Source organism: Vanellus vanellus, assembly GCF_965231255.1.
Source record: "Vanellus vanellus genome assembly, chromosome: 4".
Lineage (NCBI taxonomy): Eukaryota > Metazoa > Chordata > Aves > Charadriiformes > Charadriidae > Vanellus > Vanellus vanellus.
Genome location: NC_138909.1, coordinates 73,967,703 through 73,995,146, shown reverse-complemented (window position 1 = coordinate 73,995,146; position 27,444 = coordinate 73,967,703). Strand labels below are relative to the sequence as shown.

At 42.1% G+C, this 27,444-nt stretch overlaps 1 protein-coding gene across 1 annotated transcript in view; it reads right to left on the bottom strand.

Annotated features, from left to right (window-relative positions):
- Window positions 1-334: 334 nt before the first annotated feature.
- The window catches only part of KIT (KIT proto-oncogene, receptor tyrosine kinase), a gene marked incomplete at both ends in the record, with an annotated part of 54,192 nt that continues 27,082 nt past the window's right edge, over window positions 335-27,444 (bottom strand). Inside the window, 17 exons of the mRNA XM_082482171.1 lie at window positions 335-460; window positions 1,607-1,712; window positions 2,365-2,464; window positions 2,562-2,673; window positions 5,391-5,513; window positions 8,710-8,837; window positions 9,188-9,276; window positions 11,086-11,236; window positions 12,894-13,004; window positions 13,092-13,196; window positions 13,456-13,582; window positions 13,675-13,781; window positions 14,850-15,043; window positions 16,269-16,383; window positions 21,754-21,869; window positions 22,588-22,777; window positions 25,646-25,805. Of these exons, the coding sequence (XP_082338297.1) occupies window positions 335-460; window positions 1,607-1,712; window positions 2,365-2,464; window positions 2,562-2,673; window positions 5,391-5,513; window positions 8,710-8,837; window positions 9,188-9,276; window positions 11,086-11,236; window positions 12,894-13,004; window positions 13,092-13,196; window positions 13,456-13,582; window positions 13,675-13,781; window positions 14,850-15,043; window positions 16,269-16,383; window positions 21,754-21,869; window positions 22,588-22,777; window positions 25,646-25,805 (2,160 nt within the window). The remainder of the gene's footprint in view (window positions 461-1,606; window positions 1,713-2,364; window positions 2,465-2,561; window positions 2,674-5,390; window positions 5,514-8,709; window positions 8,838-9,187; window positions 9,277-11,085; window positions 11,237-12,893; window positions 13,005-13,091; window positions 13,197-13,455; window positions 13,583-13,674; window positions 13,782-14,849; window positions 15,044-16,268; window positions 16,384-21,753; window positions 21,870-22,587; window positions 22,778-25,645; window positions 25,806-27,444) is intronic.

The window sequence follows — 27,444 nt, the reverse complement described above, 5'->3', positions numbered from 1 at the left end:
TCCGTAGTCATCTCGTTCCACACCCTGGCTCAGGATTTCTTTTGTTGGTTGTTTTTTTTTTTTTCCTTCAGATCTGGCTCTCTACTGCAAATACACACAATATAGCAAAATATATACAGCTTCAGTTAACGTTGCAATGATGCCTGTAACCGTGCTCAGCAGATTAAGTTTATATGTAACAGTGTGTGGTAAAGGACAGCAGTACAACAACGTTTCAGCTACACAGTGGTAGTAGTGAGTAAAAGTAAGAGAAATTATTGAAGTCGTCCCTCTCTCACCCCCTGCACAATACAAACAGCTAATACATCTGGGCTCCTCTTCTTCCAGATGTCACTCAAACATCTTCACGTACCAGGAGAGGCTGAGTAGATGAAGCACTGCTACCCACGGAGTTAATCCTCACTGAGTGATCTGGAGCGTTTCCTTGACTGGAAGGCGGAGTTGAAAAATTCGCATAAACCTGCAGAAGCCAAAGACCAGCGTCAGCGCTGCGCTCCCTTCACGCATAGTCGGAGAGCTCTCCTTTCCGAGCCTTTCCCCACTGTATGCTACACACCAGCATGGAAGGGATCCAACTCAGGTGTTTCTTTCCAAATCAAAGACAGTTTCAAAGGGTCTCGGGCTTAACTCCTCTTTTAAAGAGCCAAGTATCTCAGTCTCAGTTGTTAAAACTACCGCAGCTTCCAACTGCACACCAAATTTCAACTGAGCTTGAAAACACACAGCTCAGGTTATTACTAAAACTCCCCCAGAAACCTCACTAATATTTCCTTTGCATTCTTGCTTTTGTTTTAGTAATGCCTGCACCTGCCAAAAATACGCTACAGGATGCAATCGAACACCAGCAGCTTTCAGTTTCCTCTTTTCTCAAATTGTCAGGAAGCCATGTACTGGGTGCCCAAACAAGGCATCCAGAAGGCAAAAGGAAGCTTTATTTTTAAACCAGGTTTTAAACTTACTTTTTAAAACCCCAGTAACACATAATGCTATTGCGAGAGAAAATCCAAGTCTCTGATGCGCCTCCACTTTTTCTTTGGACTGTTTTGTCCAGTTACCCTCTCAGAAAAAGCTTTTTCCGGGGAATGGAGCCGTGAATACAGTTTGTCGTGACATACCTCCAAGTTTATACAAATAGAGCTGGGGGAAGGAAGTGAGAAGAGGCAGAAGAGCACCAAAAGTTCAACCCCTTCATCCAGAAAGCTTTTCTAATAAAAGCTGAGTATACTTCACTTCTGAGATTTTTCCCATGGGAATAGAATTTTTCATAGTTTAAGATAAGATGGATTTATGCAGTACCGTTGCATTTTGTAACACCAAAATTGTTGTGCCAGGTCGATTTTGAGTGAGAAACATCAAGCATACAAAGAGTCTTCTCCAGCTGGTACCTGTTTCGGGCATAGGCTTAGACAGCTACTGTCTACTGGCACAACAGAGCAGAAATGAGTAGCCCGGGCATCATTCCTACCACCTAATCTTACAGTGCAAAGCTACATAAATAATACCAGAAAATTAATGAAGCGCCCAGAATCTTTGCTCCTTGTGGCTCTAGACTAAAATCTTGCTTGAAACTGTTTTGACTCCAAAAAACTGATGATCCATAACTTACCCTGGGAGCATTATCTGAAAGCTGCTGCTCTATCAGCTGTACGATTTGTTTAAATGTGGGTCTCTGTAAAGGATCAGCATCCCAGCAACTCTTCATTATGTCATACCTGCAAAGATACTGAAATTAAGTACTGATGATGAGGAAATCCTGAGTTCTTATCTTGCTTCCATTACTATTTGACAGAAAAGTGTGACCCAGTATCACAGCTTACCTTCTTCAAATGACTTTTAAGAATAGAAATAGTGCTGCTAACACCTGTGCTTGAGACAACAAAGGACCGGGTACTAATGAGAATCTCTGAATGTAGTTTTTGACAGCTTGCTAAGTGCCGATCCATTTACAAAACAGTGAAGTAGGGATGGCTCATAAAGAAGATCAGAAGCCAGTCCTCTTGCTGTCAGGATGTACAGTACAAATGCAGATGCTGTACAGTCTGGCGATGCATCTCACTGACTGCTTTATCTGAATTAAAAATGTTTAATTATGTTCCGTGATTTATCAATAATTTATTGACACGGAGCAGATGCCACGACAAAGTGATCAGATGGTACAAGGCACAAGTGTATTTCATTGCTTGTAACAACACAAGCATGTATTCCGGCAGTTAGATTACATGAATTATTTCAAGCATGAAAAGAACTTAAAAAAAAAAAAAGACAATGGGGCAGTGCAACCATCCTTAATGCAAGTCTGGAAGCTTCTCTTCCTTTGCATCATTGCTGATGTTTGGTGATTAGAGGTGCTGGTTGCTCACTTACATTTCGGGCGGTGCACACTCAGGGCTGAACATCCTGTATCCCTCCTTGATCATTTTGTAGAACTTGGAGTCCACGGGCATCCCTGGATACGGGCTGCTTCCTGGTGAGAGAGCATGTGAGCAACGTGATTCCTGCATCTGCAGTAAACCCAAGATTAAACAGAAATCGCCTGAAGTACAGATCTTGAAGGAGCTTACCTAAAGAAAAGAGCTCCCAGAGCAATATCCCATAAGACCAGACGTCACTCTCAAAGGTGTAGACGCAATTGAAAATACTTTCAGGTGCCATCCACTTCACAGGAAGACGAGCCTTTCCAGGGAAAAGGGAATAAATTAAGACAGTGGACATAAGGCATACAAAATTTACTAGATACCACAACCTTTTCTACTTGTTATGTGCTTTAAATACTCGTTAAATCAAGAAATAGAAGTATCCAACCAAAACCGGAAATCTCAGTATTTTAGAGTCTCCAAGTGCTACACAGTAATTGATCCATCCTTCTGCGGGTCTACCAAACTCCTGCAGTTCCTTGCACTCTGATTTTCTGTACACTGTGTGATTCCTTCTGTCTAGTTTTTAAGGGATGGCAGGAAGTCAGAGCAAAATAATATAAATGACCGTGGCATGGTTCCTTATGCAAACATGCAAGTCTGCTTTCGTGGACCGGCTACCATAGGCACACAGATGAGATTCACGTAGTCAAGATGCTTCAAGGCTTTAATCAACAGTGAAGACATCTGCTTTAGCTCCTCAGTGTATCAGGAAAAAAAAAAAAAAAAAGAAAATTCACATGAAAGAAATATATATTGACATTTTTCCTAAGTTTGCGTGGGGGCAGACATCCCTCAGGAATGCTAACTGGAGCAGAGAAAAGGGCACAGAAAGCCTTTGGATTTGCTTCCACCTTCCTCTCCCTGCTTTGGCCTTTCCTTGTCTGACTGCAGGAGCCGGTCCGGCTTCTGTCCTAAGCGTTTGTTCTGCTGTGGGAGAAACCAGACCTCTTCCTTTTTTAGTGGTCTTCCAATGAAGTGTCCAAAGACATATTTCAACCACGCTATAGAGAAGAGCTTTGATGTCTCGTAAGGAAAGGAGACCCAACAGAGAAAGCAAGTAAATGGAAAGGAAAAGAAATGAGGTGGAGGAAAGGCAGCATTTGCCATGGGCTGGCTCACCAGAGAGGCAACCAGAGCTGTTTATTTCCTGAGCAACACAGACAGCAAACACTCTTCCTGGCCAAGCCCCCAGGTGCTGTGAGCAGCACTGCCTCCCGGCAGTGTCCCCGGTTAGGGACGCCCCAGCACTCCTGATCCGCTTTAAGATGGGGCCAGATGCAACTAGACGCCTCCTGCAGCCACGGCTCCCTCTCTCCCCAGGCTGCTGCAGCCTACCCTCCTCTGACCCTTGCAGGCTACATAAAATCCTATTGTCAGGCAACTCAGAAAACTTAACTGGTAGCCTAGACACGTAAAAGTTCATTACTTACTGCCCACTTTCCTCCAAAGTTGTTGGTCTGCACTTCCCACTCGGAGCCTTGACTGATCAAGCAGCTCCTGACCCTGACCCTGAGCCTGAAAGCAGCTTTCTTACACTCAATATTTTGCCAGGACAGCCATTCCTGAATTATTTCTGCTCCTGTTGTTCCCTAACCTCAACTTTTAGGCACCCAGTGGCTGGTACCAACATTGTTTTTGAAGACAACCAATAAACCTGTCTCTCCTGTAGCCTAAAATAGGGCTGCTGTAGGTACCTGGGACATTGGGGACCGCTGGGTGACAGCAGAGCAGCAGAGATATCTCAGATACCTGAGGTGCCACGGACTGACTGCGGTTAACCAAGCATGGCAAACCACTTTGGCGAGAGATGCTCAGGTGTGGGTCAGCTTGCCCAAAGCCCGGATGGGCAACCTTCGCTTTGTGTGTTGTAAAGTCCCTAACTAACGACCAGCCCCTGAGCGTGGAGCGCTCAGCGGGGCTGGGGAGGAGGGCTGCCTTGCTGAACACGGATCTTCTCTCCTTTGAAAAACCGTGCCAGTGAAAACAAGTGTACTCGGAAGGCAGTGGATGGCTGCGTGTGTCTGATGCAGACTTACAACATTAATCCAGGCAGCGCAAATCCATTTGAGAAGCCTATGCCTATTTCGTAGCACACTTCTCCAGCTTAACCACAGACAGACTCAACTTTCTTTTGTAGTAGGGCTCCTTTTACTGCACTAGCCCTTTAAAGAGGACTTTGAGTGCTGCCAAGGTAATCTGCATCACTTCAAAGTGTCTTCGTACCCCTGCAGAGGTCTACTACGTACCAGTGTAATCGGTACTCTTCTACACAGGAGGTTTCAAACTATTCTCATCCAAATGTAGTGTCTTGTTCCAACCCTCTTACAGGGTTTGAATTACAGCTGCAAGTTAAAGCTGTATGTTTCACATACAAGGTTAAAATCTGTATATGGAATCAGAGAAAACCAAGGATTTTTGCCTTCCGCTCTGCCCTAATCAATAAATTCACACTTCAGAATCCAGTTTCTATCGTCTGAGTGATGCTTTATAGCAAAGAACAGGATGCAAACCCCTGATTATTTAGGTATTTTTAAAATAAACTATTTCAGTAATGGAAAAATACAGCGATGCCCAGAGAAAAAAAGTTTCAAAATAATTATATTTAGGATTGGGCTACCAGAATATCCCAATGGCAAAACTTGCAATTACTCACAAAGCTGTAACTTTTAGTATGTTCAGGTATAACAGAAAGACTGGGCGCTATATTGATGCAGCAAAAACATCTCATCCACTACAACGTACATTCAGACACTAGCACATTTTTTCCAGTATAACAACATGTATACACCAAGGGGTTTGCGAGCACACACATTTACATCAAGAATCGCCCCTCCTAAAGTTCCTGACCAGCACGGATACATGCCAGAATTGGGAAATCTATATTTCCATCTAAGAAAGACTTTTCTTTGCTTGTTAAGACAACAGGAACCCCCCTAACTTAAAACAGGTGGATAAAGTATCATATATACTTACGTTTCCTTTGACCACATAATTTGAGTCATTCCTTATATCTCTTGCCAGGCCAAAGTCACAGATTTTTGTTATTCGACCGTGAGTTAGAAGAATATTTCTTGCGGCCAGATCCCTATGAATGCACTAAATAACAAACAGACAAACAAACAAACAAAGCTATTTTATAATATCCTTAGCAGGCTGTTGCTTGGTTACATGCTTACTTAGCTATTAACTTACTGCATTATGCATTTTATGGCAAGCTGAAAGTCATAATGAAGCCATGTGTTAATAAACTTAATCACATTCTGGTGGAGTATCTTTACTACCATGACATTGATCCGCATGGTTAAAGTTGTCTATGCATTTTTTTTAAAAAAGACCACTTGCAGTCACTTTGAATTTTCTAGTGTTTCATGTTTGCAGCTAAAGTTTAACGTACTTTTTCTCTGACTTTCTATCAAAAAAAAAAATCACTGGCTTCTTTCCTAACACAGGACAAATAAGGGGAAAATGTGGCTCGCTTCTAAAATAATACCAATCTTCTATTAAATAACTATTGTGGTTGAGGGAAAAGTGCTGAAAAGCTGAAAATACAGGAAATTACGGTAACAACTTCAAAGCACACAAGTCCAGAAACTGAATCCCATTTCAGAAATACTCCTCTGGAAGACCTGAATTATTAAGTACCTAGGAGAGCTTTATAAGCATTTGAAAATACCGGAAATTTTCCCATGCCAGTATCTTTCAATGAACAGTCAGGCGTTCAGTGACCTAGCTAGCCTATATTCCAGTTTTCAATTGAGAAGTGTGTGCACGTGTTTGCAACCGCAGCTCCAGAAGGGTGCCTGAGTTTCCCAGCAGCCGTCTTCCTTTGCATGCAACTGTGGAGCCCACGTGAGTTTGTTAGAGAACGGAGGTAGTTCTCTAACAAAAATGATCTCTTTTTCCATCTGGAAAGGAGAGGGTGAAGCTTCTGCTTTATTGATGGTAAATAGTACGCAGGCCACAGCTGTCTAAAAAATAGCTGAAGATGGTTCAATTTTTCTTTTTTCCTTGAAATACAAAATTTCTGGAATTCTCTAAAAAAAAAAAATTACTTAAAATATCGAGAGTTATGCAAATCAAACTCAAGAAAATAACTGCAGGTTGCATAAGCAACTTAATCTCTGTCCCTTTTGTGTGCTTACAGGAGGAGTTATTTTTAGTGACAATGACTGTCTCAGGCGACTCTCCTTCACCTCCCAATCCAACATATTCTGCACTTTGCATATGTAAAGCTGAGCGTAAAATTGCACTGAAGCAGTAAAGTGAAGGAATGGCCAAGCATCCAGCACGCCTCTGCCTTGTTCCTCAAGTCAGTGCGGTTTGCATTGAATAAAGACTTTGTCCATTGGAGGAAGCGCTGTCTTGTGATGAAGGCACCGTGTGCTTAATAAGGGAATTATCCCCCCAGGACCGGCTCCTCCTGCACAGAGGCACTTTTATGTCTCTGAGCCTTGACACACAAGCAAGTTGCAGAAGAGCCGTTGATCTGCGTGGACCCTCCTTTCCCAAGGGCGTGAGGCAATCTGAAGCATCTTATCCATCAGCCCCCAGTACTCTGCATGTGCTAGCTGGACCTGAGAGTGGGTATATACGCAACGACCGAAGAGGACCAAGCACAGCCATGTGTTAGCGCACTGCAACTTAATTCTGTGATAAAGCTGTTAATTCTGCACTGCCAAAGCGATACTGCACGTTACTTCCCAGCCTCACGGTGAGGTGGTGTTACATTCATTATTGCCTTTGCTACTCAATGCCACTGTGTCTGTCTGTATTCATGGAAAGACTACAAAGAAAGCAGTTACTGGGAATGATGCACAGTGAATCCTGGGGCTACTCTTTAGGAAAATAAAAAGAAATAAAGAATATGTGTGCTAAGCACTGGGCATACTGAATAGTGAAGAATGCAGGAGCCTAGCGAAAACTATGAAAATCTGTAACTTATTGTGTTTGCCTGCCAAGCCTGGTTTGAAGCTGTCGATAGATGAAAAATAAACTAAAGGGTTTGATGGGAAGAGCAGCTGGGGGGAAGAGACAAGTGCAAGAGCAATTACTAACATGGACTTCCTCCAAAGCAGAATTAGAGACACATTTCCCACTATCAACCCAAGATCCCAGGACTACCTTATTTTCCTTGAACTGCGTAAGTTTGGCTTTGTGCTTTATCCAAGGTGCACCTGTACAACCTGTCTCTCTATTAGTTACAATGTTTACGTGTTAAATGGCATTTCTCCAATAAAATGTGAGAACAACCATAGAAGATCATAATTATGCTGTGCTTAAGACTTCTATTAGTTAAAACGCCCTTTCTGTTATGCAATACCTCTCCTATGAAACCCGGAGAAATGTCTATTATGCTCAGGGTAGCCAACGCAGATCATTTGTGGGTCTCTAGGCTGATTTTATCTTTCCAGAAAATTGAAAAACAAGACACATCCTGTGCATTAAGCCATACCGCTAAAACAAAAAGAAGCAGACGATGTGATACCTCCCCTGTTTAAGGCAGTATTCTGCATGAGAGAAGTAGCAAGTGTTTAAAACTCATGCAAACAGATAGCTTTGCAGCTGTCTTCACACTGTTATTAATTTGTAAACTCTCCAGCAGTGCCACAAAGACTAACTCTTAAACTCTCGAGATTTAATTGTTTTTGAAGATGTTCACATGTTGGGTTTCTGGTTCTTTCCTGAATTCCATTTAATTCCCATACACCACAGAAAACTGAATAAATAACCCCTTGGGGTTCCTATGGGTTTCACTGCCTCCAAAACCACCAGTTCTCATGAAATTACCTGGATGCCCCAGGAAACAAAGAAAGGGCTGAAGATCAAACCCGAAAGAGGCACCACCCAAGCTTAGGCAGGGTTCAGCTGCACCTGCCATCTCCCAATACATGATATTATTCATCAGTGGAGGCTCAGGGTGCAGCAAATGTACTTCACTGCAATTCTCTCGATGTTTCTATGACTAGTTTCTGTTCATGAGCAAGGCCACTGCTTCTGCTAGCCTGAACTGTGGACACACAGTAGCACTGCTTCACGTTGACTATCGTGCACCCTAAATTCTGTTTCATGGGATATAAAACACCACTTTTGGCAAATGAGGACAGTACCGAACTCCAACATTAGCCAAAGCTTCACATACGAGAAGGAACGTATCAGTTTGCAGCGCTTGTTGAAAAGAACATGAAGTATTTCAGCATTTAAACGTCTGGATCAGATTAAAACACTGAAAGTGATGTCAAAGGAAATCAGAAATCTGCTGATTCCGTCCAGCTCTGACAGGTTCTTAACTTACGTTTTTGGAGGCAAGGAAGCTCATGCCCTTTGCCACCTGGTAAGAAAAGCTTAGTAGATCTTCGACATCTAGAGCAAGCTCATCATCTTCCAATATAGAAAGGGTAACATCCTGATCGGTGTAGGATCCTACGCAATATAAACAACAGCTTTTGAGTGGACGAGGTATAATCGTTTTGAAACAGATTCGTCTTACGTTAAACAAAACGGTGATCTTAATAAGTACCAGACTAGAGGCGCATAAATAGCCAACCGCCAAAAAGCCAAAAGTAAGCCTGATACTCCATTTAAGTGTGAAGAAAAAACAAGACACTGTAATTTATTTTATCAGTCTTTCTTAAGCCTTCTCATATCAATTAATGGTATGTTTTAATTGTCCCCATCCATGATAGAGAAGCATGATAAAACTGAAGAAAATCCATGAAGCCTTCCTCTCTGCACTGCTGCCAGCAAACAGAATTCCTTGTCAGTGTACTCACCAGACTTCACTGGTCTTTTTTTATCAGCTTTTGGTGGGACTGCGTATGACACTCCCGGTTTCATGTCCATGTACTCATTGGCAACATCACTGCAAAGGCAGCAGATGAAAAGAAACACAGTTTAGCGAAAAAGGTCTCAAAAGCCATCCAAACAAAAACCCAAGGTTATGCCAATCCTCTAAATATAATGCTTTACGAATGATCAGTAGACTGGAAACTCAGGGGTGTGTAAAAAAGATGAGGAAAGGCCTGTGCAGAAAGAGAGGTTTGTCAGTACGGCTAACAAAAGGTCTCAAAGTTTGGGGTTTGGCTCAGGTGAGCAAACAAAACCTTTCACACGGATACTGTTTATACAGACTTCATTCTCTATAAATTAACACCCAGATGTTTCACAGGACTTGCTAGTGCTTCCTTCTTCTGCTCAGGCCAACTTCTAGCAGAATATTTCGGCAACTCAAGTAGTAATTGAAATGCAGAAGACAAATGGTAAAAGATGTCAAATGCAGAGATTCCCAAGTTCCAAAGGGGATTTGTATATATTTCAAAGAATCAGCCGAGGCTTGGGACAGCCATCTGCTACATTTTTTAAGTTTAAGTTCTCTTATTGCTATATATAATTCAAATGTACAGATTTTCATACTACATGGTTTATAAATATACCGTTAGGCACCTTTAGGAATGATGGATGTACTTTGGCATTTTTCACTTCATTGCCATTAGAATTCAAACACATGACCCTTCCTTAGCCTGAAATATCTGTTTAGTTTATGAACAATAAACGCAGCCACAGAGCTAACGTGGAAAGGAGTAATGAGATCACCAATAGCTTTAGTCACCACCACAAAAACATCTCGCACATTTAGCAGCTGCAACTTTACAGTAAATACGTATACGAGAATTTGGTAAATACTCTGCTGTTAATACCTCAGTTTACAATATGTGCTGAAGCAGTGAGATTCCCGCACTGAGCAGTGGGCACACCTCCAATGGCAAATCACAGGTTTATGTTCATCACCTCTGTGGTCCCAACCTCCCTGGGGCATCACCAGCTATCCATATATTACCGTGGCACAAACAGCTCCACCAGCGCTACGTCTTGCTGGGACAAATGACTTTACCACCTCCTAAGGGTCTGCCTGGTTCTTTTGTGTCTGCCAACACAAAGTAACGGGCCCACTGGGGCAACAGAGAGACTTAAAATAAAAATGGGCAGGTATTGTAACAGCCCCTCTGCTTTGGCAAGTTATGTCTCCCTCACTTTGCAAAGGGAAGGAGCGAGCAGGAAATCTGCTTGGAAACATATCTGGAAAGAGCTCTGGGCTGGTATTGAAAACAGAGCCGTTAAAAATATACAGATGAAGTAACTGAAAAAAGCTCAAAGTACGAGAGCAAACTCAGAATCGTGACACGGGTCGTGTCATCACAAAATCTAGCGAGCTATCGGTGGCAGCCTGCCTCTGATACTGTAAGGCGCTGGTTTGATTTTGTAAGAAGTCATTTCTGAAGGCAGGAACTTAAGAGAGCTCAGAGTATTAACACCCCAGCACTGGGGGAATTGTCATTCAAGCCACCAAATGAGCACTGCCAATGTTTAACAGGAACGATAAACGCAAATACTTGTGAAAATTGGAGCCAAGGAGTTGCATGAAATAACTACGGGAAATTTGATAAAGAAGTAAACCAGAGAGTGTATGTATACACCCAATCGCGCTCTGTTAGAATAAACCGCCCACTGTACAAATCATCTCTTTAATTAAATTGTTTCCTTGCACAGCAAAGAATCTTCAAAGCCTGCTGCATGAAAGGTTTCTCCGCATCTCTTCTCCCTAATAAACTTTGATATCTCCTCCTTCCCAATCCTCTAAAAACACGAGTACATTTCAGCAGGTCATACTCACGCCGCAGGCTCAGCCTGATGCAAAAGGTTCTCGTAAACCGCTGCTTCTGCGTGTTCTTCATGTTTGGGACAAATAAATGAATCTCGTTTCCGTCTCAGAAAATTTAAAAGATCACCATAGCAGCAATATTCTGTAATGACCAGCGTGGGACCTGTAGATGTATGGGAGGTTTAGAAAGCAGGTGAGTATTGTTTTTAAAGCAGAAAACCGTACATAAAGACAGCATTCAGCCAAGCACACAGGCCGAGCTATTAAAAATCACACTGCCTAGCGCTGTCTAGACTTGAAAAGTTATAGAAAAGTAACCCTGCATCTTCCCTTTCACAGATCAGCAACTATGGTCCAGCTAAAGCTGTGTCGCTCCCAATTAATTTTCCCTCCGTCAATAGCATTGCATTGTACAAAAATTAAACAAATAAGTCTTTTTCTCTTTCTTCATGTGATAATGTTTCTGGCCAGACACATCTGTTTGATTTCACTCACTTCCTGAAGGAAGTTATTTGTTCCAAACGTTAGAGTAATTCAAGCTTCAAACATTAATCCTTTTGATTCACTTCTGTTTACAGTAGAGCTTCACACTCCTCCAGTAATGTTTTGGAAATGATGTAGAGTGTTATATTCTGCAGTATAATAGGAAAAATCATTCAAACAGAACAGCCTGCTGCGACAGAAAACTACATTGCACAAGGTCTTAGAATATTAAAATGAAATCGGAAAGGAGAATCAAGTCATCTCCACCACGGATGTTTATAGATCAAATATACGTTTTCTGAGCGAATGACTCCAGCTATGGCCCTTGAATATGTAATTGCACTGCCTGTTATTTCATCTGTAAGGTTATTCTGTGCTGCCGTTCCCTAACCTCACTAGTGTGTTTCCATTTTTCTGCAGTTAAAAATTAGAGCTTTCCTAATAGCAAAAGCAGTGTTTGTGGCGGGATTTTCTTAAGAGACGCCACATTTTTTCAGCTGAGACAGACATGCGCTCAGGCCAGCGAGTCTACTTTGTTGACTGCTTAAACAAAATTGTTTCATCCTATTTTTAAGTCATTAAATGTGAAAGTGAGAAATGTTTTGCCTCCATCTAACACTATGAATTTTTACAAGCTCCTTTTCTTTGAAAAATGAAGCAAAAACTTAAAGAGCAAATATTTGTGTAAGAAGCGACACCATCTTTCATATTAAAACGCACATAAATTAAAAATACAGGACTGTATCGCTCTGTATTGATGCTTCGGCTGTTCTGTAGCTTTTACTATGTATGAAAGCAAACTTATTAAGTTAATATTAAACGTGAAACATTTGGGTTGTGCAGTAATTTATTTGGAAAATTCTTTTCCTCAACTTTCCGCTGCTTAGAATTTGTAACTTCAGCGGTGCCTTAACAGATATATTTGCAGTTTAAACAGAAGGCTGGAAGACTATACAAGACAGGGCTGTTGACTTCACCTTGGATACCAACAAGGAATCAGTTCACGTATCTTTTCTCATTTGTGAGAAACAGTGTGGTTGAGGAAAAGACTTTTTCATTTCTCAAGAAGAAAGCGCACAACGGCTCACATAATGAGGGTAACCGTAACCTTCCTTTTTAGCTGCAGCTACAGCAGTCTCATTACTGCTTTTAGGATGAGCCTAAAAATCTAGATTCGGGGATTCACAGGTGCTAGTCATGATGATCTGCAACCTGCCTAAGCAAGAAACGTATTTGAGATTTCTGCACTCGGCGGCACTGCATTCTTCTTCACAAGGTTCCTCCTTCTGGCAATAAAAAAGGAACAGAAGTAATCGATAATCTGTTGATAACCCCACCTCCAATAGTGCAAGCTCCAAGCAGATTCACGATATTAATGTGGTTTCCAAGGTAACTCAGCACTTTAAGCTCTGACATCAAGGCTTCTCTCTCTGTTAAATGGGCGCTTGCTGCAAGGCAAAGCACAATGTTCAGTACGTAACACGTCAACCAGAAGAAAGTGAGAAAAAATTGTACAGTACGTTAGAGCAACTTACGTTTTAACATCTTTACTGCTACTGTCATAGCGGCATCAGACTTAAACAGACCGTAAGCAGTGGCTTCAACAACTTTTCCAAAAGCTCCAGCACCAAGGGTTTTACCTAATAAAGCAAAACAAAATACTCTGCAATGACTCGGAGCACTTATTCCTGAAGGGTTCAACATTTTATTTTATGATATCAAGGAAGCTATTGTAGATACGCCTGCTTGCTTTTAGTCCCAAGGTAAGTATGAGCAATTATCACTATTTGCATTATTGCACAACGCTTTTTTGACAAAACCTTGCTGTGTTTGACCAAAGTCTCATATGAGACCTGAAGGTTTCACCTTGCAGCTGAAATTAAATAAATCTAAACTAACCAAAACTCAACCGGTTTCTAGGAAATTCCCATTTGTGATCATAAGGAAGTTGCGTTGGGTCTATGTAAACATAGTTGTTTCCATTTATTTCTTCAACAACTTTCCACTGAACTTCGTATTTGGGTTTCTGGAAAAGAAAGAGAACGGCTTTAACTACCAAAGCCTCCGCAGGCAGCTCACACGCTTTCCTAACTTGGATAGAGGGGCTTCTGATTTTACCTGCAAATAGATGTACACCAGGATCATGACTATGATGCACATCAGTCCGGCAGCGACTCCAAATGCGATTAGCAAAGGGGTGAAAAGGGTATGGGTACGGATTTGTTCTGGAAAGGAACAGAGAAAAATTCTGCTTGAACACCGAACAAGAAAAACTATATTAAAGAGTTGCAGGTGAAAAATCTTTTCTTGGTTCCTCCTTGTGAAACATGGTTTGGGGTTTTGACTTTCCCAGATGTGCTCCACGTCCACCAGAATGACTTTCCTGAATAAGCTGTGGGGGACAGAGCCGGCACAGAAACCATCCGGTTTGCTGCCTCGGGAGTCTCTGCGTCATCAGTTCAGGAGGGGTGATGCTCAGTCAAGTTAAGTTAAAGAAAGAAGCTTTTTTTCCCTAAGCCCTAATTTCTTCTCTTTTTCCCTCCTCCAAGTATGATCTTTACAGCACAGTCTTTACAAGTAGAGGTTGTGCCGAGTAGCGAAGGAATATCATTCCAGTAAAACCCATCTGCCCCAAATCTGGCTTATTTGTTTATGTGTTATATCTGGGTGTAACAGAGGAAAAAAAAAAAAAGCAGCAGAACATTTGATTTTGCAAAGGAGAGCACAGATTTACAAACACATTTCGAGTCATCTATGTTCTAGCGCTGTTTTTTCCCCCACAAACCCACAGATACTGCTACAAAACTCATAAGCCCTTCTGCAGTTTGTTGTTGTTACTTTTTTTACAACAGCAGGGCCCTTCGGCTCCAGTCAAGTTCGGGACCGCATTTTCCTGAGACATTGTAAAAACACTAAAAAAAATGCAGTTTTTCCTGGAAAAATAAAACGATGGCCTAAACAGTTAAAACAGACAAAGACAGGAAAAGAAAAAAGGGAGACAGAGAAGGAAAGCCAGTGTAATGCTGTAGCCGGTTTGCCCCTGTGCTGCGCAGACAGAAGAAAACCAGCTACCTACTGCGCTGCAGATCTGGCGCCGTAAAAAGATGGTACCACAATATTCACTGAAAAATTAAAGCAACGCTTTGACAGGCAGAACACGTAGCATAATACATTATACACTCAGCCACAGTACCATAAACTTTCTTATGGCAAAGGTAAACCACTTAAGATGCTCTTGCGGAAAGAGCTGAATGGCACCCACGTTTTCTGGTCTCATTCACTCCAGCTGTTACCTTTAATAGCAAAGTTGAAGAAAGCAGAGCTCCTGTCCCCGTTGCTGGAGGCCTCGCAGCACACGGTGCCGGTGCTCCTGAACATGCTGGCGTTAATGGTGCTTTCAACCAGGATTCGTTCAAACGACGGCACCGATGAATTTGCGTAACTGATTTTGACATCCATGGGGGATATTGTCGGTGAATCAAAACACCTGGGAGAAACAACACTGACAGTTACCCGCCATGGATTACTACCTGGAATGGATGACAGGTCCTGCTGTTGAGGCAGCCAGTCACTGCCAGACCGTCAGACAACTAAACAACACTGCTCTATAAAGGGGTTCAGCTGAAACTCTTATCCTCGAAACTCAGCCTACTCACGATGCCTCATTGTCTTGTATGTAGTGGGTGAAATGGATACATACACCAAGACTGACCCAACCGGGCACCGTGAGGTCTTTGCGTTTGCTTTTGGCTAGAGATACCTACAGGTCTGTAAGTCCGCTAGGGGTTTTGTACCATTCAACCTGCATCTCCAACCTCAGCTTCGAGCAGTTGTGGAGTTGTGGTCTATTACCTACTCTTGAAAACTTTCCCCAAGCATCGTTTTATCACAGCACAAAAAAAAACCCCCATGATGCACATACACCACCATCAAGCTTATACGCAGCCAGAAAATAGCCAGTTCTCTTCTCTCAAGATGCTGCCTCTCCTTCATATGTCACATACTTGCTACATGAGCATACAGTTAAGATTAAAAAAGTGCTATTTAAAAAAATTAGGGAAATAACAATTATTTTAGGCATAAACCAAATTAGGCGGGTGGAAGACCCATGACTTTCTAGTACGAGATCTACAACCACGGTGGAAGTTAGCCAAAACCTTAAAACGTGCTTCACAAATGCTCACTTCACAGCGAAACTCTACAATCTTTTTAGAAATGTGGTAACCAGACATCCGGTTTTATTCATAACTTGTTTACTTGTCATATGCTTCAAGTGAATAGAAATCTAATTACTTTATGTCTTGAAAAATTATATCATTGCATAATAAACCAAAAGATAACAGCCATATTCACAAGTGATTCTGTGATTGTCATTCTGTGAAATTGCATACCGAACGTGTGTCATTTGGGGCCAAACTGATACAAACCTTAGCTAGCTTGCAGCAGGGAGAAACTTTGGCTTTTACTTTTCTGCAGCAGAAAATGTTGGTTATTCCCCTTTCAAGGAGAGGATGCAAAGGGGAATACTGAAACGTACCCCTGCTTTCGCCTCAAACCACTGCAAGTAATGCAATGCCGAAAATGATGAAAACAGTGATGCAACGTTTGAACACAACTGTTACCGAGTCATTTTATGTTCTTACTTTTTAATTATAAGTTGGGTGCGTTGCTACTTAGAATAACCTTTGGAGACTCTGGTTTACTTAACTCACCTCTGCTCGGTTCCTGGGCAAAAATACCAGTATATGGTAGGGGCTGGGAATCCAGCTGCTACACACTGGAGAATACCACTGCTGAGCATATCCAGAGTGAGAATCTCCGGTTTTGCTGCAATAAACAAATCCAAGAATCACACATTAGGGGACCACAGAATTTGCACTGCTATTTGCTCTTCACCCCAGCAACTTGTGTGCATCATCGTCTGTAGAATTACTCAGGTGAACAGAGCTTTGGATGTTCAAGGGTGTCCGGGTCTGAACTGGTGTCCTGCGAGCACTGCGAAAATATCAGTTCTACATTGGTACGCTCGGGCTGGATTTCAGAAAAATACCTTACTTCCACTGAGTATTTGGTTTGATGAAAGATCCCAAACCAGCAAAGCCCAGAGCTTAAACAACCCAGAGAAGAAGTGTGTGCTTGGAAAAACAGCGCGGTTCCTGTTCCTGCACAGCATGACTTTACCCGCCTGTAAAAAGGACAGTTTCTTCACAGTTAGAAGCGCACTAAATCTGTCAAACCACATCTCTCTTACATCTACCCTCTGTATTAAATATTACCACCGCAACCAGAAAAGGAACTACAGTGCAAGGCAACCAGTGCAGAGAGAGTCCCCGCAGAGGACACGCATCCCTCTAAGACAGCCCTACCGAAACGCCCCGCTGAATGGATGCCTGTAGGAAACATTGCACACAGAGGAAGCAAATATTGCGCTGAACATATTAGCTCTCCAAACGATAATTCATGATTGCTATGGTAGTATAGAAAGCAATCTGGCCAGCCGATGCCTCCCGCCACGTCCTGCACCCGAGCTGGTCCTGTGCTCGGTTCAGGAGCTGCTGTTTCGAGTATGGTGGGAAACCAGAGTGATCAGATGGACATCACAGTCATTAGTCTGACGTCGCAGGCTTCAGCCAAGGGCACCGCCAACCCAGTTCTGACAAATATTAGCAAGATGTTTTTCTTGGAGAAACTTCAATTAGAGGCCTTATTTCCATTACTACCGTGGCTTCCTTGCAAAATCAGCCAAAAAAAAGATAATGGAAAAACCCCAGACTGTATTGCAATGATGTTGCTCACCTGACAGGTACAAGTTAAGACTCCATTATCGGTTAACACAACTTTACAGCAATGTGAGATGAACTTCTAGTACTCTAGAAAGTTGTGAAGCTGTATAGACTACACTGGGGAAACGCCAACTTATTTCAGATAAAATCCACGTGCAAAGACTGCACGGTGTCAAGTTTTTAATGAATATTCTACTTGCTGATTAAATTAGAGGCAATAAAGCACACGTATATTCTCAATCACATAGCATCTCCTCATGACTCATGTTACAGGAACCGAATGTTCTTTCATTTCTAAATCCGCATGTTGTGTTTTATGCAAACCACCAAGGACCAAACATTGTTGCAAAATGTTGGGACGGATTTTCAGCATTACTCATTCCGTGAGGAACTTTTTGAGAGCGCACAGCATCTCACTCACCCATCTCATCCCATCGGTGCTTATGGAATACACGTAATCCACATTTCCTAAACCCCTACCAACAGGGATTGTGAAATTGTAATTAGCTAATCTACTACCCACGTGCAAGCAATTTGTTTAGGTATATGCTATGTTCTAGGCAACATTACAACGCAATGTAATTCAAGAAATGAAAAGTCAAATATAAGAGGAAAATGAACATTAAGTCCCAGAAAAAATATTGCGCCAGATTTGGGCTGCATCTAACACTTTGAGTGAGGGAAATGAAAATGCCCACATTAACCAGGTTTTTCTCCCTGTGCAACAAAAGCACATGCCCATGCTCTCAGCCTGCAGCAGCGGAGGGTGACGAGAAGCCGCGCAGGGCTGAACGTCGCCGGCAGTCGGGGCAGAGTGGTCCAGCCCCGGTGCCACGGGGAGCTGAGCTGCAGCAGGCGGCTGAGAAGAGCCCACCTGAGAGCGGCTCTACTCCTGACGTCCCCTGGTGAAGCTCTTTGATGTGGCGATTAGCGTGATCAGCCTCCCCCCACCAGCACAGAGCGCTCCCAAGCCTCCCTGGCTCAGAGAAATTAAGGGATGCGTTTGACTTGCGACAGCCGAAAGCCCCCCCCCCAAAAAAGCTCCGTACCCAAGGGGACGGATGCAGCGGCTGCCAGCATCACCCCGGGCTGCGTGTCTCAGCACCTGCACCCCTTTCTGGCAGCCGGAGCTTCTTCCTCACCCACCAGCATAGGTGCTCCAGGGGATGCTGGAGCAAAGATGGACTGGCTTTGGCAAACAGATGCCAACCTGTCACTGAGCATCTTCTTTTTAAAAGAGATTTTATTCTGCTAGATTTTATGACTTTCACTGCCTAATTACCCCTGGTATCAGACAGGCTCCTAATGACTAGACTTTGCTTACTGTTTCAGCTTTAACCCTTTAAATATTTAATGTTTCATTACATTACTTGGCATATATACATATTGCCTTCCATACTCAGTCATTAGATGTCTTAAACTTCTAATTTCACTAAATTTATTAACTGCTTTTCAGCTTTTATTAATGTTGATTTGGCATGTAGCAAAGAGGATTTCTAAAAGGTCACTCCTATTTTAACTCAATGCTCTTGTGCATTTAATTGCTTTCTAATGCCGATTTCGTTTCCTTCATCATTAACAAAGTAAAGGTCTAAAAAGTAACATTTAATAGGTATTGTCTCATTGCAGTCAAAGAGAGAGAGCTTTCCTCCTGAAGCCACATTTTCCGGATTGGAACAAATCTTTTTATAATATCACGGTGACTCCTCAATTGTTCCCTGCATATTCCAGCGAGAGAGAAATCCCTGCACTAGGCTTCACGTGTTCTATAATACCGTGACCAGTTTTCTCTTTGCAGCGTAAGCCCCAACTGCACAGGTAATATTTTGTTGACTATAATTAAGCCCAGATATTATTTTGCACTAAACTCAGATGCTAGTTGGAAGATTCCTCCACTAATTGCTAGACACACCGTACCTTGACACTCTGGAGATTTCTACAATTTCTTAATTGTAACTCAGTTCAGCATGCTGCTTGTCAAGTTGTAATTTTCTTTTTGGCTCCTAATTTCAGAGCTCCTTCCTTACTTTATGTCACATTTACTATGACTGACTACTTTTTTTTTTTTTTTAAAGCAATTTAGTATTGTTTCAGATTAGCATATGCAATTGCTAAATGTGTTTAAATCCAAGGCAAGCATTTCTGCACAGGGTTTTTCACGGCTTTCAGCAAATGCTTCAGCATCAATTCTTGTTTATGTGAAGACACTCTCCTGATTATGAATCCTGTTTTACCTGTTTGATTACTTTCTGCTGATTACTCGCCCAAGCCAGAGGTGTAAACATCACGAGCTACATCCCAGGAATTTATGCGAAACCTCTGATGATAACAATGCCACGTCAGGACACACTATTAGATCAGGATCTGACCCACCCACACAGTGCCAAAGAATATGGTACGTTGTCGTGCAGTTTGCGTTTCACACCTAAATGATGACCATCTTACAAGCCACCGAAAACGTGAGGTTATTTTTCTTAAAAACAACCCCCTAGAAGGATCAATCCATTTCACCTTTTCCTTTCAAAATGAAAAAAAATATTTGCAGGAGCTTAGTCAAAATGCCAAAAGAAACTCTTTTTGAGTCAAGTGCGTCGAATCCATCTGCTTCAGCGATGTCTGCGGTCCACCCAGGGCCACAGTGCATGATAACCTGGGCTCTACTGAGATGCCTTAAATGTCCTCATTGCATCCCAAGGCTGATCTTAGTACTTCCCAGGCCAGGAGTTGAATCAAGAGAGGAGAAGGCTTGAATGCTGCTGGTGGCACAGACAAGCCATTCAGAAAACTAAGTCATCCACTCTCCCTCCTGCCTTGGCCATACTGCTCCACTCTACTGCTCCTAGTCTGGTTTCCTAACTGCGACCCCAGGGCTTCGCAGCTTTTATCAAGTAGTAGATCCCTCAAAAGCGGCAACACAGAGCTCTGCACTGAGAACTGACACCTTATGATGACAAAACCGCGGTGGGTTTTTTTTAAGTTACTGTGCCCAGCAGAGGCTGGGAGAGCTGGGAGGCCCAGGAACAGCCCCTTGGCTCCGTGCACACTTATGGTGCTGCAAGTCAGCAAACACCATCCAGCCTCATCTGAACTGACAGCTCCATGGGCAACCTGCAATTTCTCCCACTCCTTCCCAGTAATTAAACTTCTGGCTCAACAGTTTGCTCCACTAATCTGTAAAATAGTAGAATTACCCCTCATGACTGTAATCCACACTTATCCAGGGTGGCAAATGACATCTGAGGTCACCAGTGCCCTCATCTCAGAAATCACAGCTAGGAAATGGAAAAGGCACAAGAATATAAATGACAGCCTTCACAGAGGAAGGAAGAAATGCCACGTTCTGAAAGGGGCCCAAGTGACATTTCTAGAACCAAACTATGGCATTGCTAATAGTGATGCTACAAATGTTGACCTTCAGTGATAAACAAGAAGAATTCAGGAGTTAATATCTAGGATTTTGTGTATTTGTGGAAGTCTCAACAGTCCTCTGCATTAGCCTATGCCCAGAGAAGGACACACATTGCTGCTGAAGCACAGCAGCAACACAGACCTGCACTTGCAGCACATTCACTCACTTTCTATACAGTTTCTCCTGCTGGGCTTGAAGGCTTCACTGTCTCCTTCGCCTTAGTTTCTCCATTCTGCCTGCAGTCCCCTCCTGGTTTAATTTTCCTTAAGCTTGGCCTTTAGTATCTGCCAATATTTGTCTGCTGAGAGCATTAAATTCTCTAACAGGATGGCTCTGCTAAGAAGGACAGGGTTTCCTGAAGGTTTCACTGAACTAATTTTGAAGTTTAGCTTTTGCCTTGAAGAACGCTATTTGGAACCGAAACCAATGCTCTTTTTTAACAACCGGGTCCCAGAAATGACAGCACATGTGTTTGTAAAGCTACGCAGATTTCTCTAAAACAATGGTGATCTATATTATTATACAGAAGTATTTATATGCCAAAGGGCACAAGTGAATAATTCTCCTGACGAGCTTTCAAACTCTGCATCCAACCCAAATAAATGAACGACAATTAATAGCTTAACTTAGCTGCCAAAAATGCAAGCGATAATCCCTGTATATCCTGCTCCACCTTAAATTATCAAAGATTTATGGTACATGCTTATTTTTGCAATCACGTTTCCAGGTGTTACTTTTTTTTTTCCTGCATAAACTACCTAGCTGCTCTCTGGTAACCTCTGGAATACGTTTGCTAGAATGTAAGGTCATGCTGGATAGTAGGTGGATTTGTGTAAGTACTCTGCACTTTTATATCTTGACATTTGAATAGTTTTCCAGCATGCGCTTCACTTCAGAAAGCCTCTCATATGCTGAACCACACTGTGACATCTTGTGCATACATTATGTTGTATAAAATACAATGACTGCGATAATGAAATATTTCAGACTGTTCACTTTACTTACTTTTCACATAGACATTAAATGTTACAGAGGAGCTGGCATCAGAATTGGACACAAAAAATGTGTAAATGCCTCCTTCTGTTCCTTTTAATCGAGTAAGGTGAAGTTCACTTGTGTAACTGTAAAGAAAAAAATTAAGCATTACTGATGCTCACAACTTGCGGTGAACAGGCAATTGCTGTACGAAAGCTAAGGAGTGAATTATTTGCGCAGCGTCTTCTTCTGCAGACACTGTCCACGCCGACACTCTTATCTTGCGTTATGACTGCCTTTGCGCTACAGCATCCAGAAGCTGTGCCACTTCTAACACCCGGCTGTGTGCTCACATCACAGCCCAGCACCAGGCTCGGACCCCGCACACGCACCACCACCTCCTCCTTTTCTCGATGAGGGGGGAACCCAGGTACACAACCCAGGCCACACGTGCTAGGTGCTACACTGGATTTTTGGAGGACCAGGGCTCGGGAGAGAACAGTGCACAGCAGAAACAAAAGCGTAAGCTTTTGTCCAGGGCACTGGGCTCTGCTGTGGTGGGGGAGGGCGCCTCTGCACACAAACAGCTGTACCTTCTTATTTTTGCGTATTGGGCAGGACTGGCATCTTGTAGGCGAGTAGTGAGTTTGTGGCCCACCGGTCCTCAGACGGTGTGATTAGCTCAATGCTATTCCAAATCTGGGTCAGCAGACTTTGCACCAGTTACTGTGGTAAGCCATGTGGACTACGAGATCTTTTATAATCACAATTTTCTCACCGTCTCTCCACTTTCACCCTTCCAGAGCAGACTCTAGTTTGCTGTTCCAAAGTGAAATCGATAGCACTTACAATCATTCATATTACCTGTTATTGCCCACAGTCTTGAACTTGACGTAATGGTCTGATGAATTCTGTAATGTTTCGTTCATGTACATCCAGACTTCTTCCCTCGGCTTCGGATATGCCTCATATTCAACTGTTAAATTTCCATTTTGTCCTGCATTTATATCTATTGTGGTATTCATTGTTGCAAACAAACGGACAAATCCTTTAGCTGATGGCCATAAGAGGAGAAGAAAAACAATTTCAGGGCCATTTAGAAGACTGTCAGGACTCTAACCACACTTAGACTACTTCGAGATCCAGTGATCAAACATCCAGCTGTGAAACAGGAAACCTTATCTACAAAGCAGAACTTGAACCCTCACCTGCCGAAACCCAAGGCCACTAGCTATATATAGCAATGAGGCACAGGACTTAGAGCAGCCTTGAGTGCCTTAGCAGAAATAATTCCATCTTTTAGTGATGAATAGCCTCTATTTGCTTTTGGAAAAATGCAAGCACGTGCTTGCTTCTGCTCAAGTATTTACATTTTTCCAAAAAATCCAAAAAATGTATGGTACAAAAGAAACGCTAAGAAAAAAGCAAGATAAATCGATCATTTATGGCAATATACTAGAATATTTAAGGTTTCTTTGTCAAGTGTAATTAAGAACGACATTACAAATGAAGCTATTAAAAACTGTAATTAGAGAAAAATGTGCTAAGTCCACAGGCCTGGATACCAATTGTCTTAAACTAAAGCATTTCTGTTCATCTACTGCTGGGTTTTAATCTTTTATTTGGCAGATACCATTTATCATTGTGCAGTTCCGTTCCAAAATACCATGTGGAGCAGCATCCTTACTGCAATGGTTTTAATTTCATTAATAAACTCATCAGCTTCAGGATTATTCACTTTGAAAAGACAAATTTTTCAGTCCTATTCCAAAAACTCATATGGGAATTATCAGTTTGACAGGCAGACTGCAATTACAATGAAACACATTTACCGAGAGAGCTTGAATTTAGACCAAAAGTCAATCTCAGATCCCTGCTTCTTCCCGCTTTCTAGTAATCAAACTGCTGTGGCCAGCTGGGCACCTGAGCTCGGGAAAACCGAAGCCAGCGGGGCTTGCTGGAAGCATATGGAGCTGCCAGAGCACTTGACAGCTGCTTCAGAGACGAACGGATGAAGTAAACTCACAGCAGGCAGGTACGCTCTAAAATGCTCTCCATCATTAGAAATGAGAAAAAGGTTTTAAATCTGGAAACTGAAGATTTTTAGTTCCTTCGCAGAGCTTTTTTTTTTTCTATTTTCTGTATAAACACAGGATCCCCTATGCACCCCGAATTCAAAATCTGACCCAAGAGCCTGCAAATAAAATTTTATGATTGTGCTACCAGTCCCCGAAACAGTTCTAGAAACTGTTTATGATTAGATAAATCAACTGTTAAAAAAAGTAATTGGGAAATTTACCAAAAATACCCATTATTTCTTGTAAACCTTTTGGCTAATGTTAAAGCCACAGCTATTTAGAAATTGATACAATCCCAGGATCTCTCCAGTACTTCCCATATACCACTTCCCAGGACTCTGAAGCCGGCACAGTTCAGATAAATATAATCAGTTTGAAAATGAATGGTGAAAGGCATCCAGGAGACAGAAGGTTTGGGTTTTTTTTTTATTTTAAGTCGAATTTGAGAGGCTGGGAAGAGAAAAGTATCTTGAAAAGAGAAGATTCCAGCTTTTCTCGGGTATTTTTTATTAAATACAAACTTTGCACTTTACTAAATGCAAACTTGTTACGTTATTTTCTACTTTTTCTAATGCCATGCTTTATTTTAGTCCCCAGACCTTCCAGAGTCAATCCTTTTTAAAGCCACATTTGCATACATAGTAGTCCTAAGAATTTCTTTAGTTAAGAACTTCCCTCCTCTTACAATAAAAGCTTTCATATTGTTCCCCTTGGGTAAAAGATTTTCTTTCCTACTTCACACTGTTTCACTCTTTTACATATGAATTTAGTCTCCCTGGTAAAAAAAAATGAGGAAAACAAGCCCCGTCGTTATGAGCCCTACCCCCTCAAACGGCTGAGCAAGGTCAAGGGCACTCAAACCTCTGCCGCTCTGCTGAAGATCTGACCCACGTAGGTCACACACTTCTGCTTTCTTCAAGTTATGGGGAAAGCAAAACAAGCAGTGATGCAGGAGTAGCCGTGCAACAGAAAAACAGATCTGAAAAGGCAAAAGGATCCAAGGCTACACTGCCCGCAGTTACTACACCCTTGAGTGGTGGGGAACTGAAACGGTTGTAGCCAACTACGCAGACGTCTTCAGAATGATCTTATTAACTATACCAACGTGTCCTTAATTTATCAAATTAGCAGGTTTGGGCAGCTTTAAAATTCAAAAGGCACTGTGTGTCACCCAAGTTAATACATAGCAGATTCTAAACGAGTCTGTTATTAAACAAGAGGAGGGAGGGAGTTCACTGACTGTTAAGGGACACGATCCAAAACCTGTGGAAGTGATGGATAGTGGATTTATCACGGGGATGAACTCCGGAACAATTTCAGGCTGCCTATGCACAGTGCAATGTTCCTTATGGCATTATTTTAAATAGAGGTACATATAAAGCTTCTATGTGAAAAACATTGACACTCCGATGTCAGCAAAATTTCCCGTGCTTGGAAGGCAGGTATTAAAGATACGCTTTGCGCTTTGTGCTGCCAAATTACTTAAGCGTAGGGATAGTACCAGGCCAAGGTAAATTACTTGCTTCATTAAGACTGGATTAAATTTAAAATTAAACCAGGAAGGATGAGACAAACCAGAGAGATGGAAACACCGTTGGATGGTTGTTCTAACATCACATTCCAATAACATGCAAACGCTTATAGAAATTAAAGTAGTCATACACACACCACAACACTTCCTCAGCCATCCCATATGGTACCAGTCAGCAATAACCTTTTAATAAAGCAACTTTACTCACTGGGGTTTGAGGGGAAGGAGAGACACGGAAGGGAAGGCTCCCCAGTGTTCTCACTTTCCACCTCCCACTTTTGGAAATGTTAAGGTTTCTACAAGAATTAGTTACCTAGTGCTTTCAAGGTTACTGTGGCATTGGTTTTTCCGAAAGGGTTTTCTGCTTGGCATGTGAATTCTCCAGAATCATTAACTCCCACTGAACGGATGTTCAATGTTAATTTCCTTTCGTATCCATAATCACCCAAATTTCTGCTTTTGCTTGTAACAATCTGTCGGTAAAAAACAATTAACATCTAAAACACTGTGTATGCAGCATCTTTCCTAGATAAATTAAAAATAGAAGTAATTATAACTTTGCTATATTAATATTCATAACTTTAAACCGGAATAATAAGCCAGCACGACAAACCTGTCACTAGAATCTCTCCATGCAAAACAAGTGTGTGATCAGCGGTCTTTGGGAGATAATGTCCTCCCTAAAGTCCTATCCCCTCCTCTTATTCCTTATTCTTTTCCTCCTCAAGCTCCACTGTAAGGCAAGAACACATGTGTGTGCGTGTGTTCACCTGCTCCGAGAGAGCCAAATGGGAGAGACCAGCCCAAGCCACAAAGCTGAAGCTCTAATTTCTTCAAATATTTCGATCATATTGAGAAAGGGGTGTTGTGCCCATCACACCCGGTTCACCCTGGCTAAATTTCTAATGCTGATGAAGGTGAGGAACCGACAGCAGGTTTTATATGCACTAACAAAGCTTCAAGCTGTAGGGCTTGATGCAAAATGAACACTGGGTCTTGACTCTCCTAAAGCTCAGAAGCTGCAGCTATAGTAAAAAGTCACTGCAACTCTGAAGTGTGGTTCACAACTCAAGTGGTGCCTAAAAATCACTGAACTCTCTAATGGTTGCAATGCTTCCCAATGAATGACAAGAGAAAATTTAAGGTGCTAAAGCTTCATTTTAAACCGGGTCGGCTCTACGCCCCGAGGCCGTGGCATCTCTTCATTGCAGCCATACTGCAGAGAGACCTGGTCATGGCACCTTTACACGGCATCCTTGCTCCGGAACCCACACTCTGCTGCTCGATCCATAACAATCCAGACTTATTAATCTTACAGGCAACTGGAAACCTCATTTTCTCTCACAGAATCACAGAATGGTCAGGGTTGGAAGGGACTTCTGGAGATCATCTAGTCCAACCCCCCCGCCAGAGCAGGGTCACCTACAGCAATCCAAAGCATTGGGTATATCATGACTCTATGCCTATGTATGCGCGCTGGAACTAAATAAAAAATAAATGCTTTGAGGTGTTGACTTTAATTTCTGTGAGAATGCTCGGTGTGGCTGCAAAGACTGATAAATTTACACTGATTAATCCAAATGCAGACCTGGACTTGTTATGATTTTCTAGTAGAATGATTTCAATTCTTGGAGGTGCCTAGAGGTTCTAGATATATTTTGGTTCCTCCTGAAACATACTAATGACAAATAGCAGTTTGGTTTGTACGGATGTGCTTGCTTATAACAAGTCTCCTAATTTTCAAAAGTGGTGATAACTTCAGTCACACAAGCAAAGTGGTTTGTTTTTGTTTTTTTTCCTTGGACCTAATCGGGACAAAATGCAATTCTGCATCTATATAAACATGAATTTTATGTATTCCGTTTCAGTGCGAAATTTAATTTGATAGTCAATATTTAAAAGATAGCATCCCATGCTATTTACCAGAAGGGACAGAAAGGTCAAACTTATTTGGTCAAAAATATTTTCCTTGTGGCTTTCACTCATAAAATGGAAAGTGATAAAGCACAAAAACTTAAGGCAAGACCCTGATTTCATCACACTGACACAAAGAAAAGGGTGGGAATGACAGAAGAAATTAAGTTCTCAGATGAAAGACTTGTAGTTGACCTT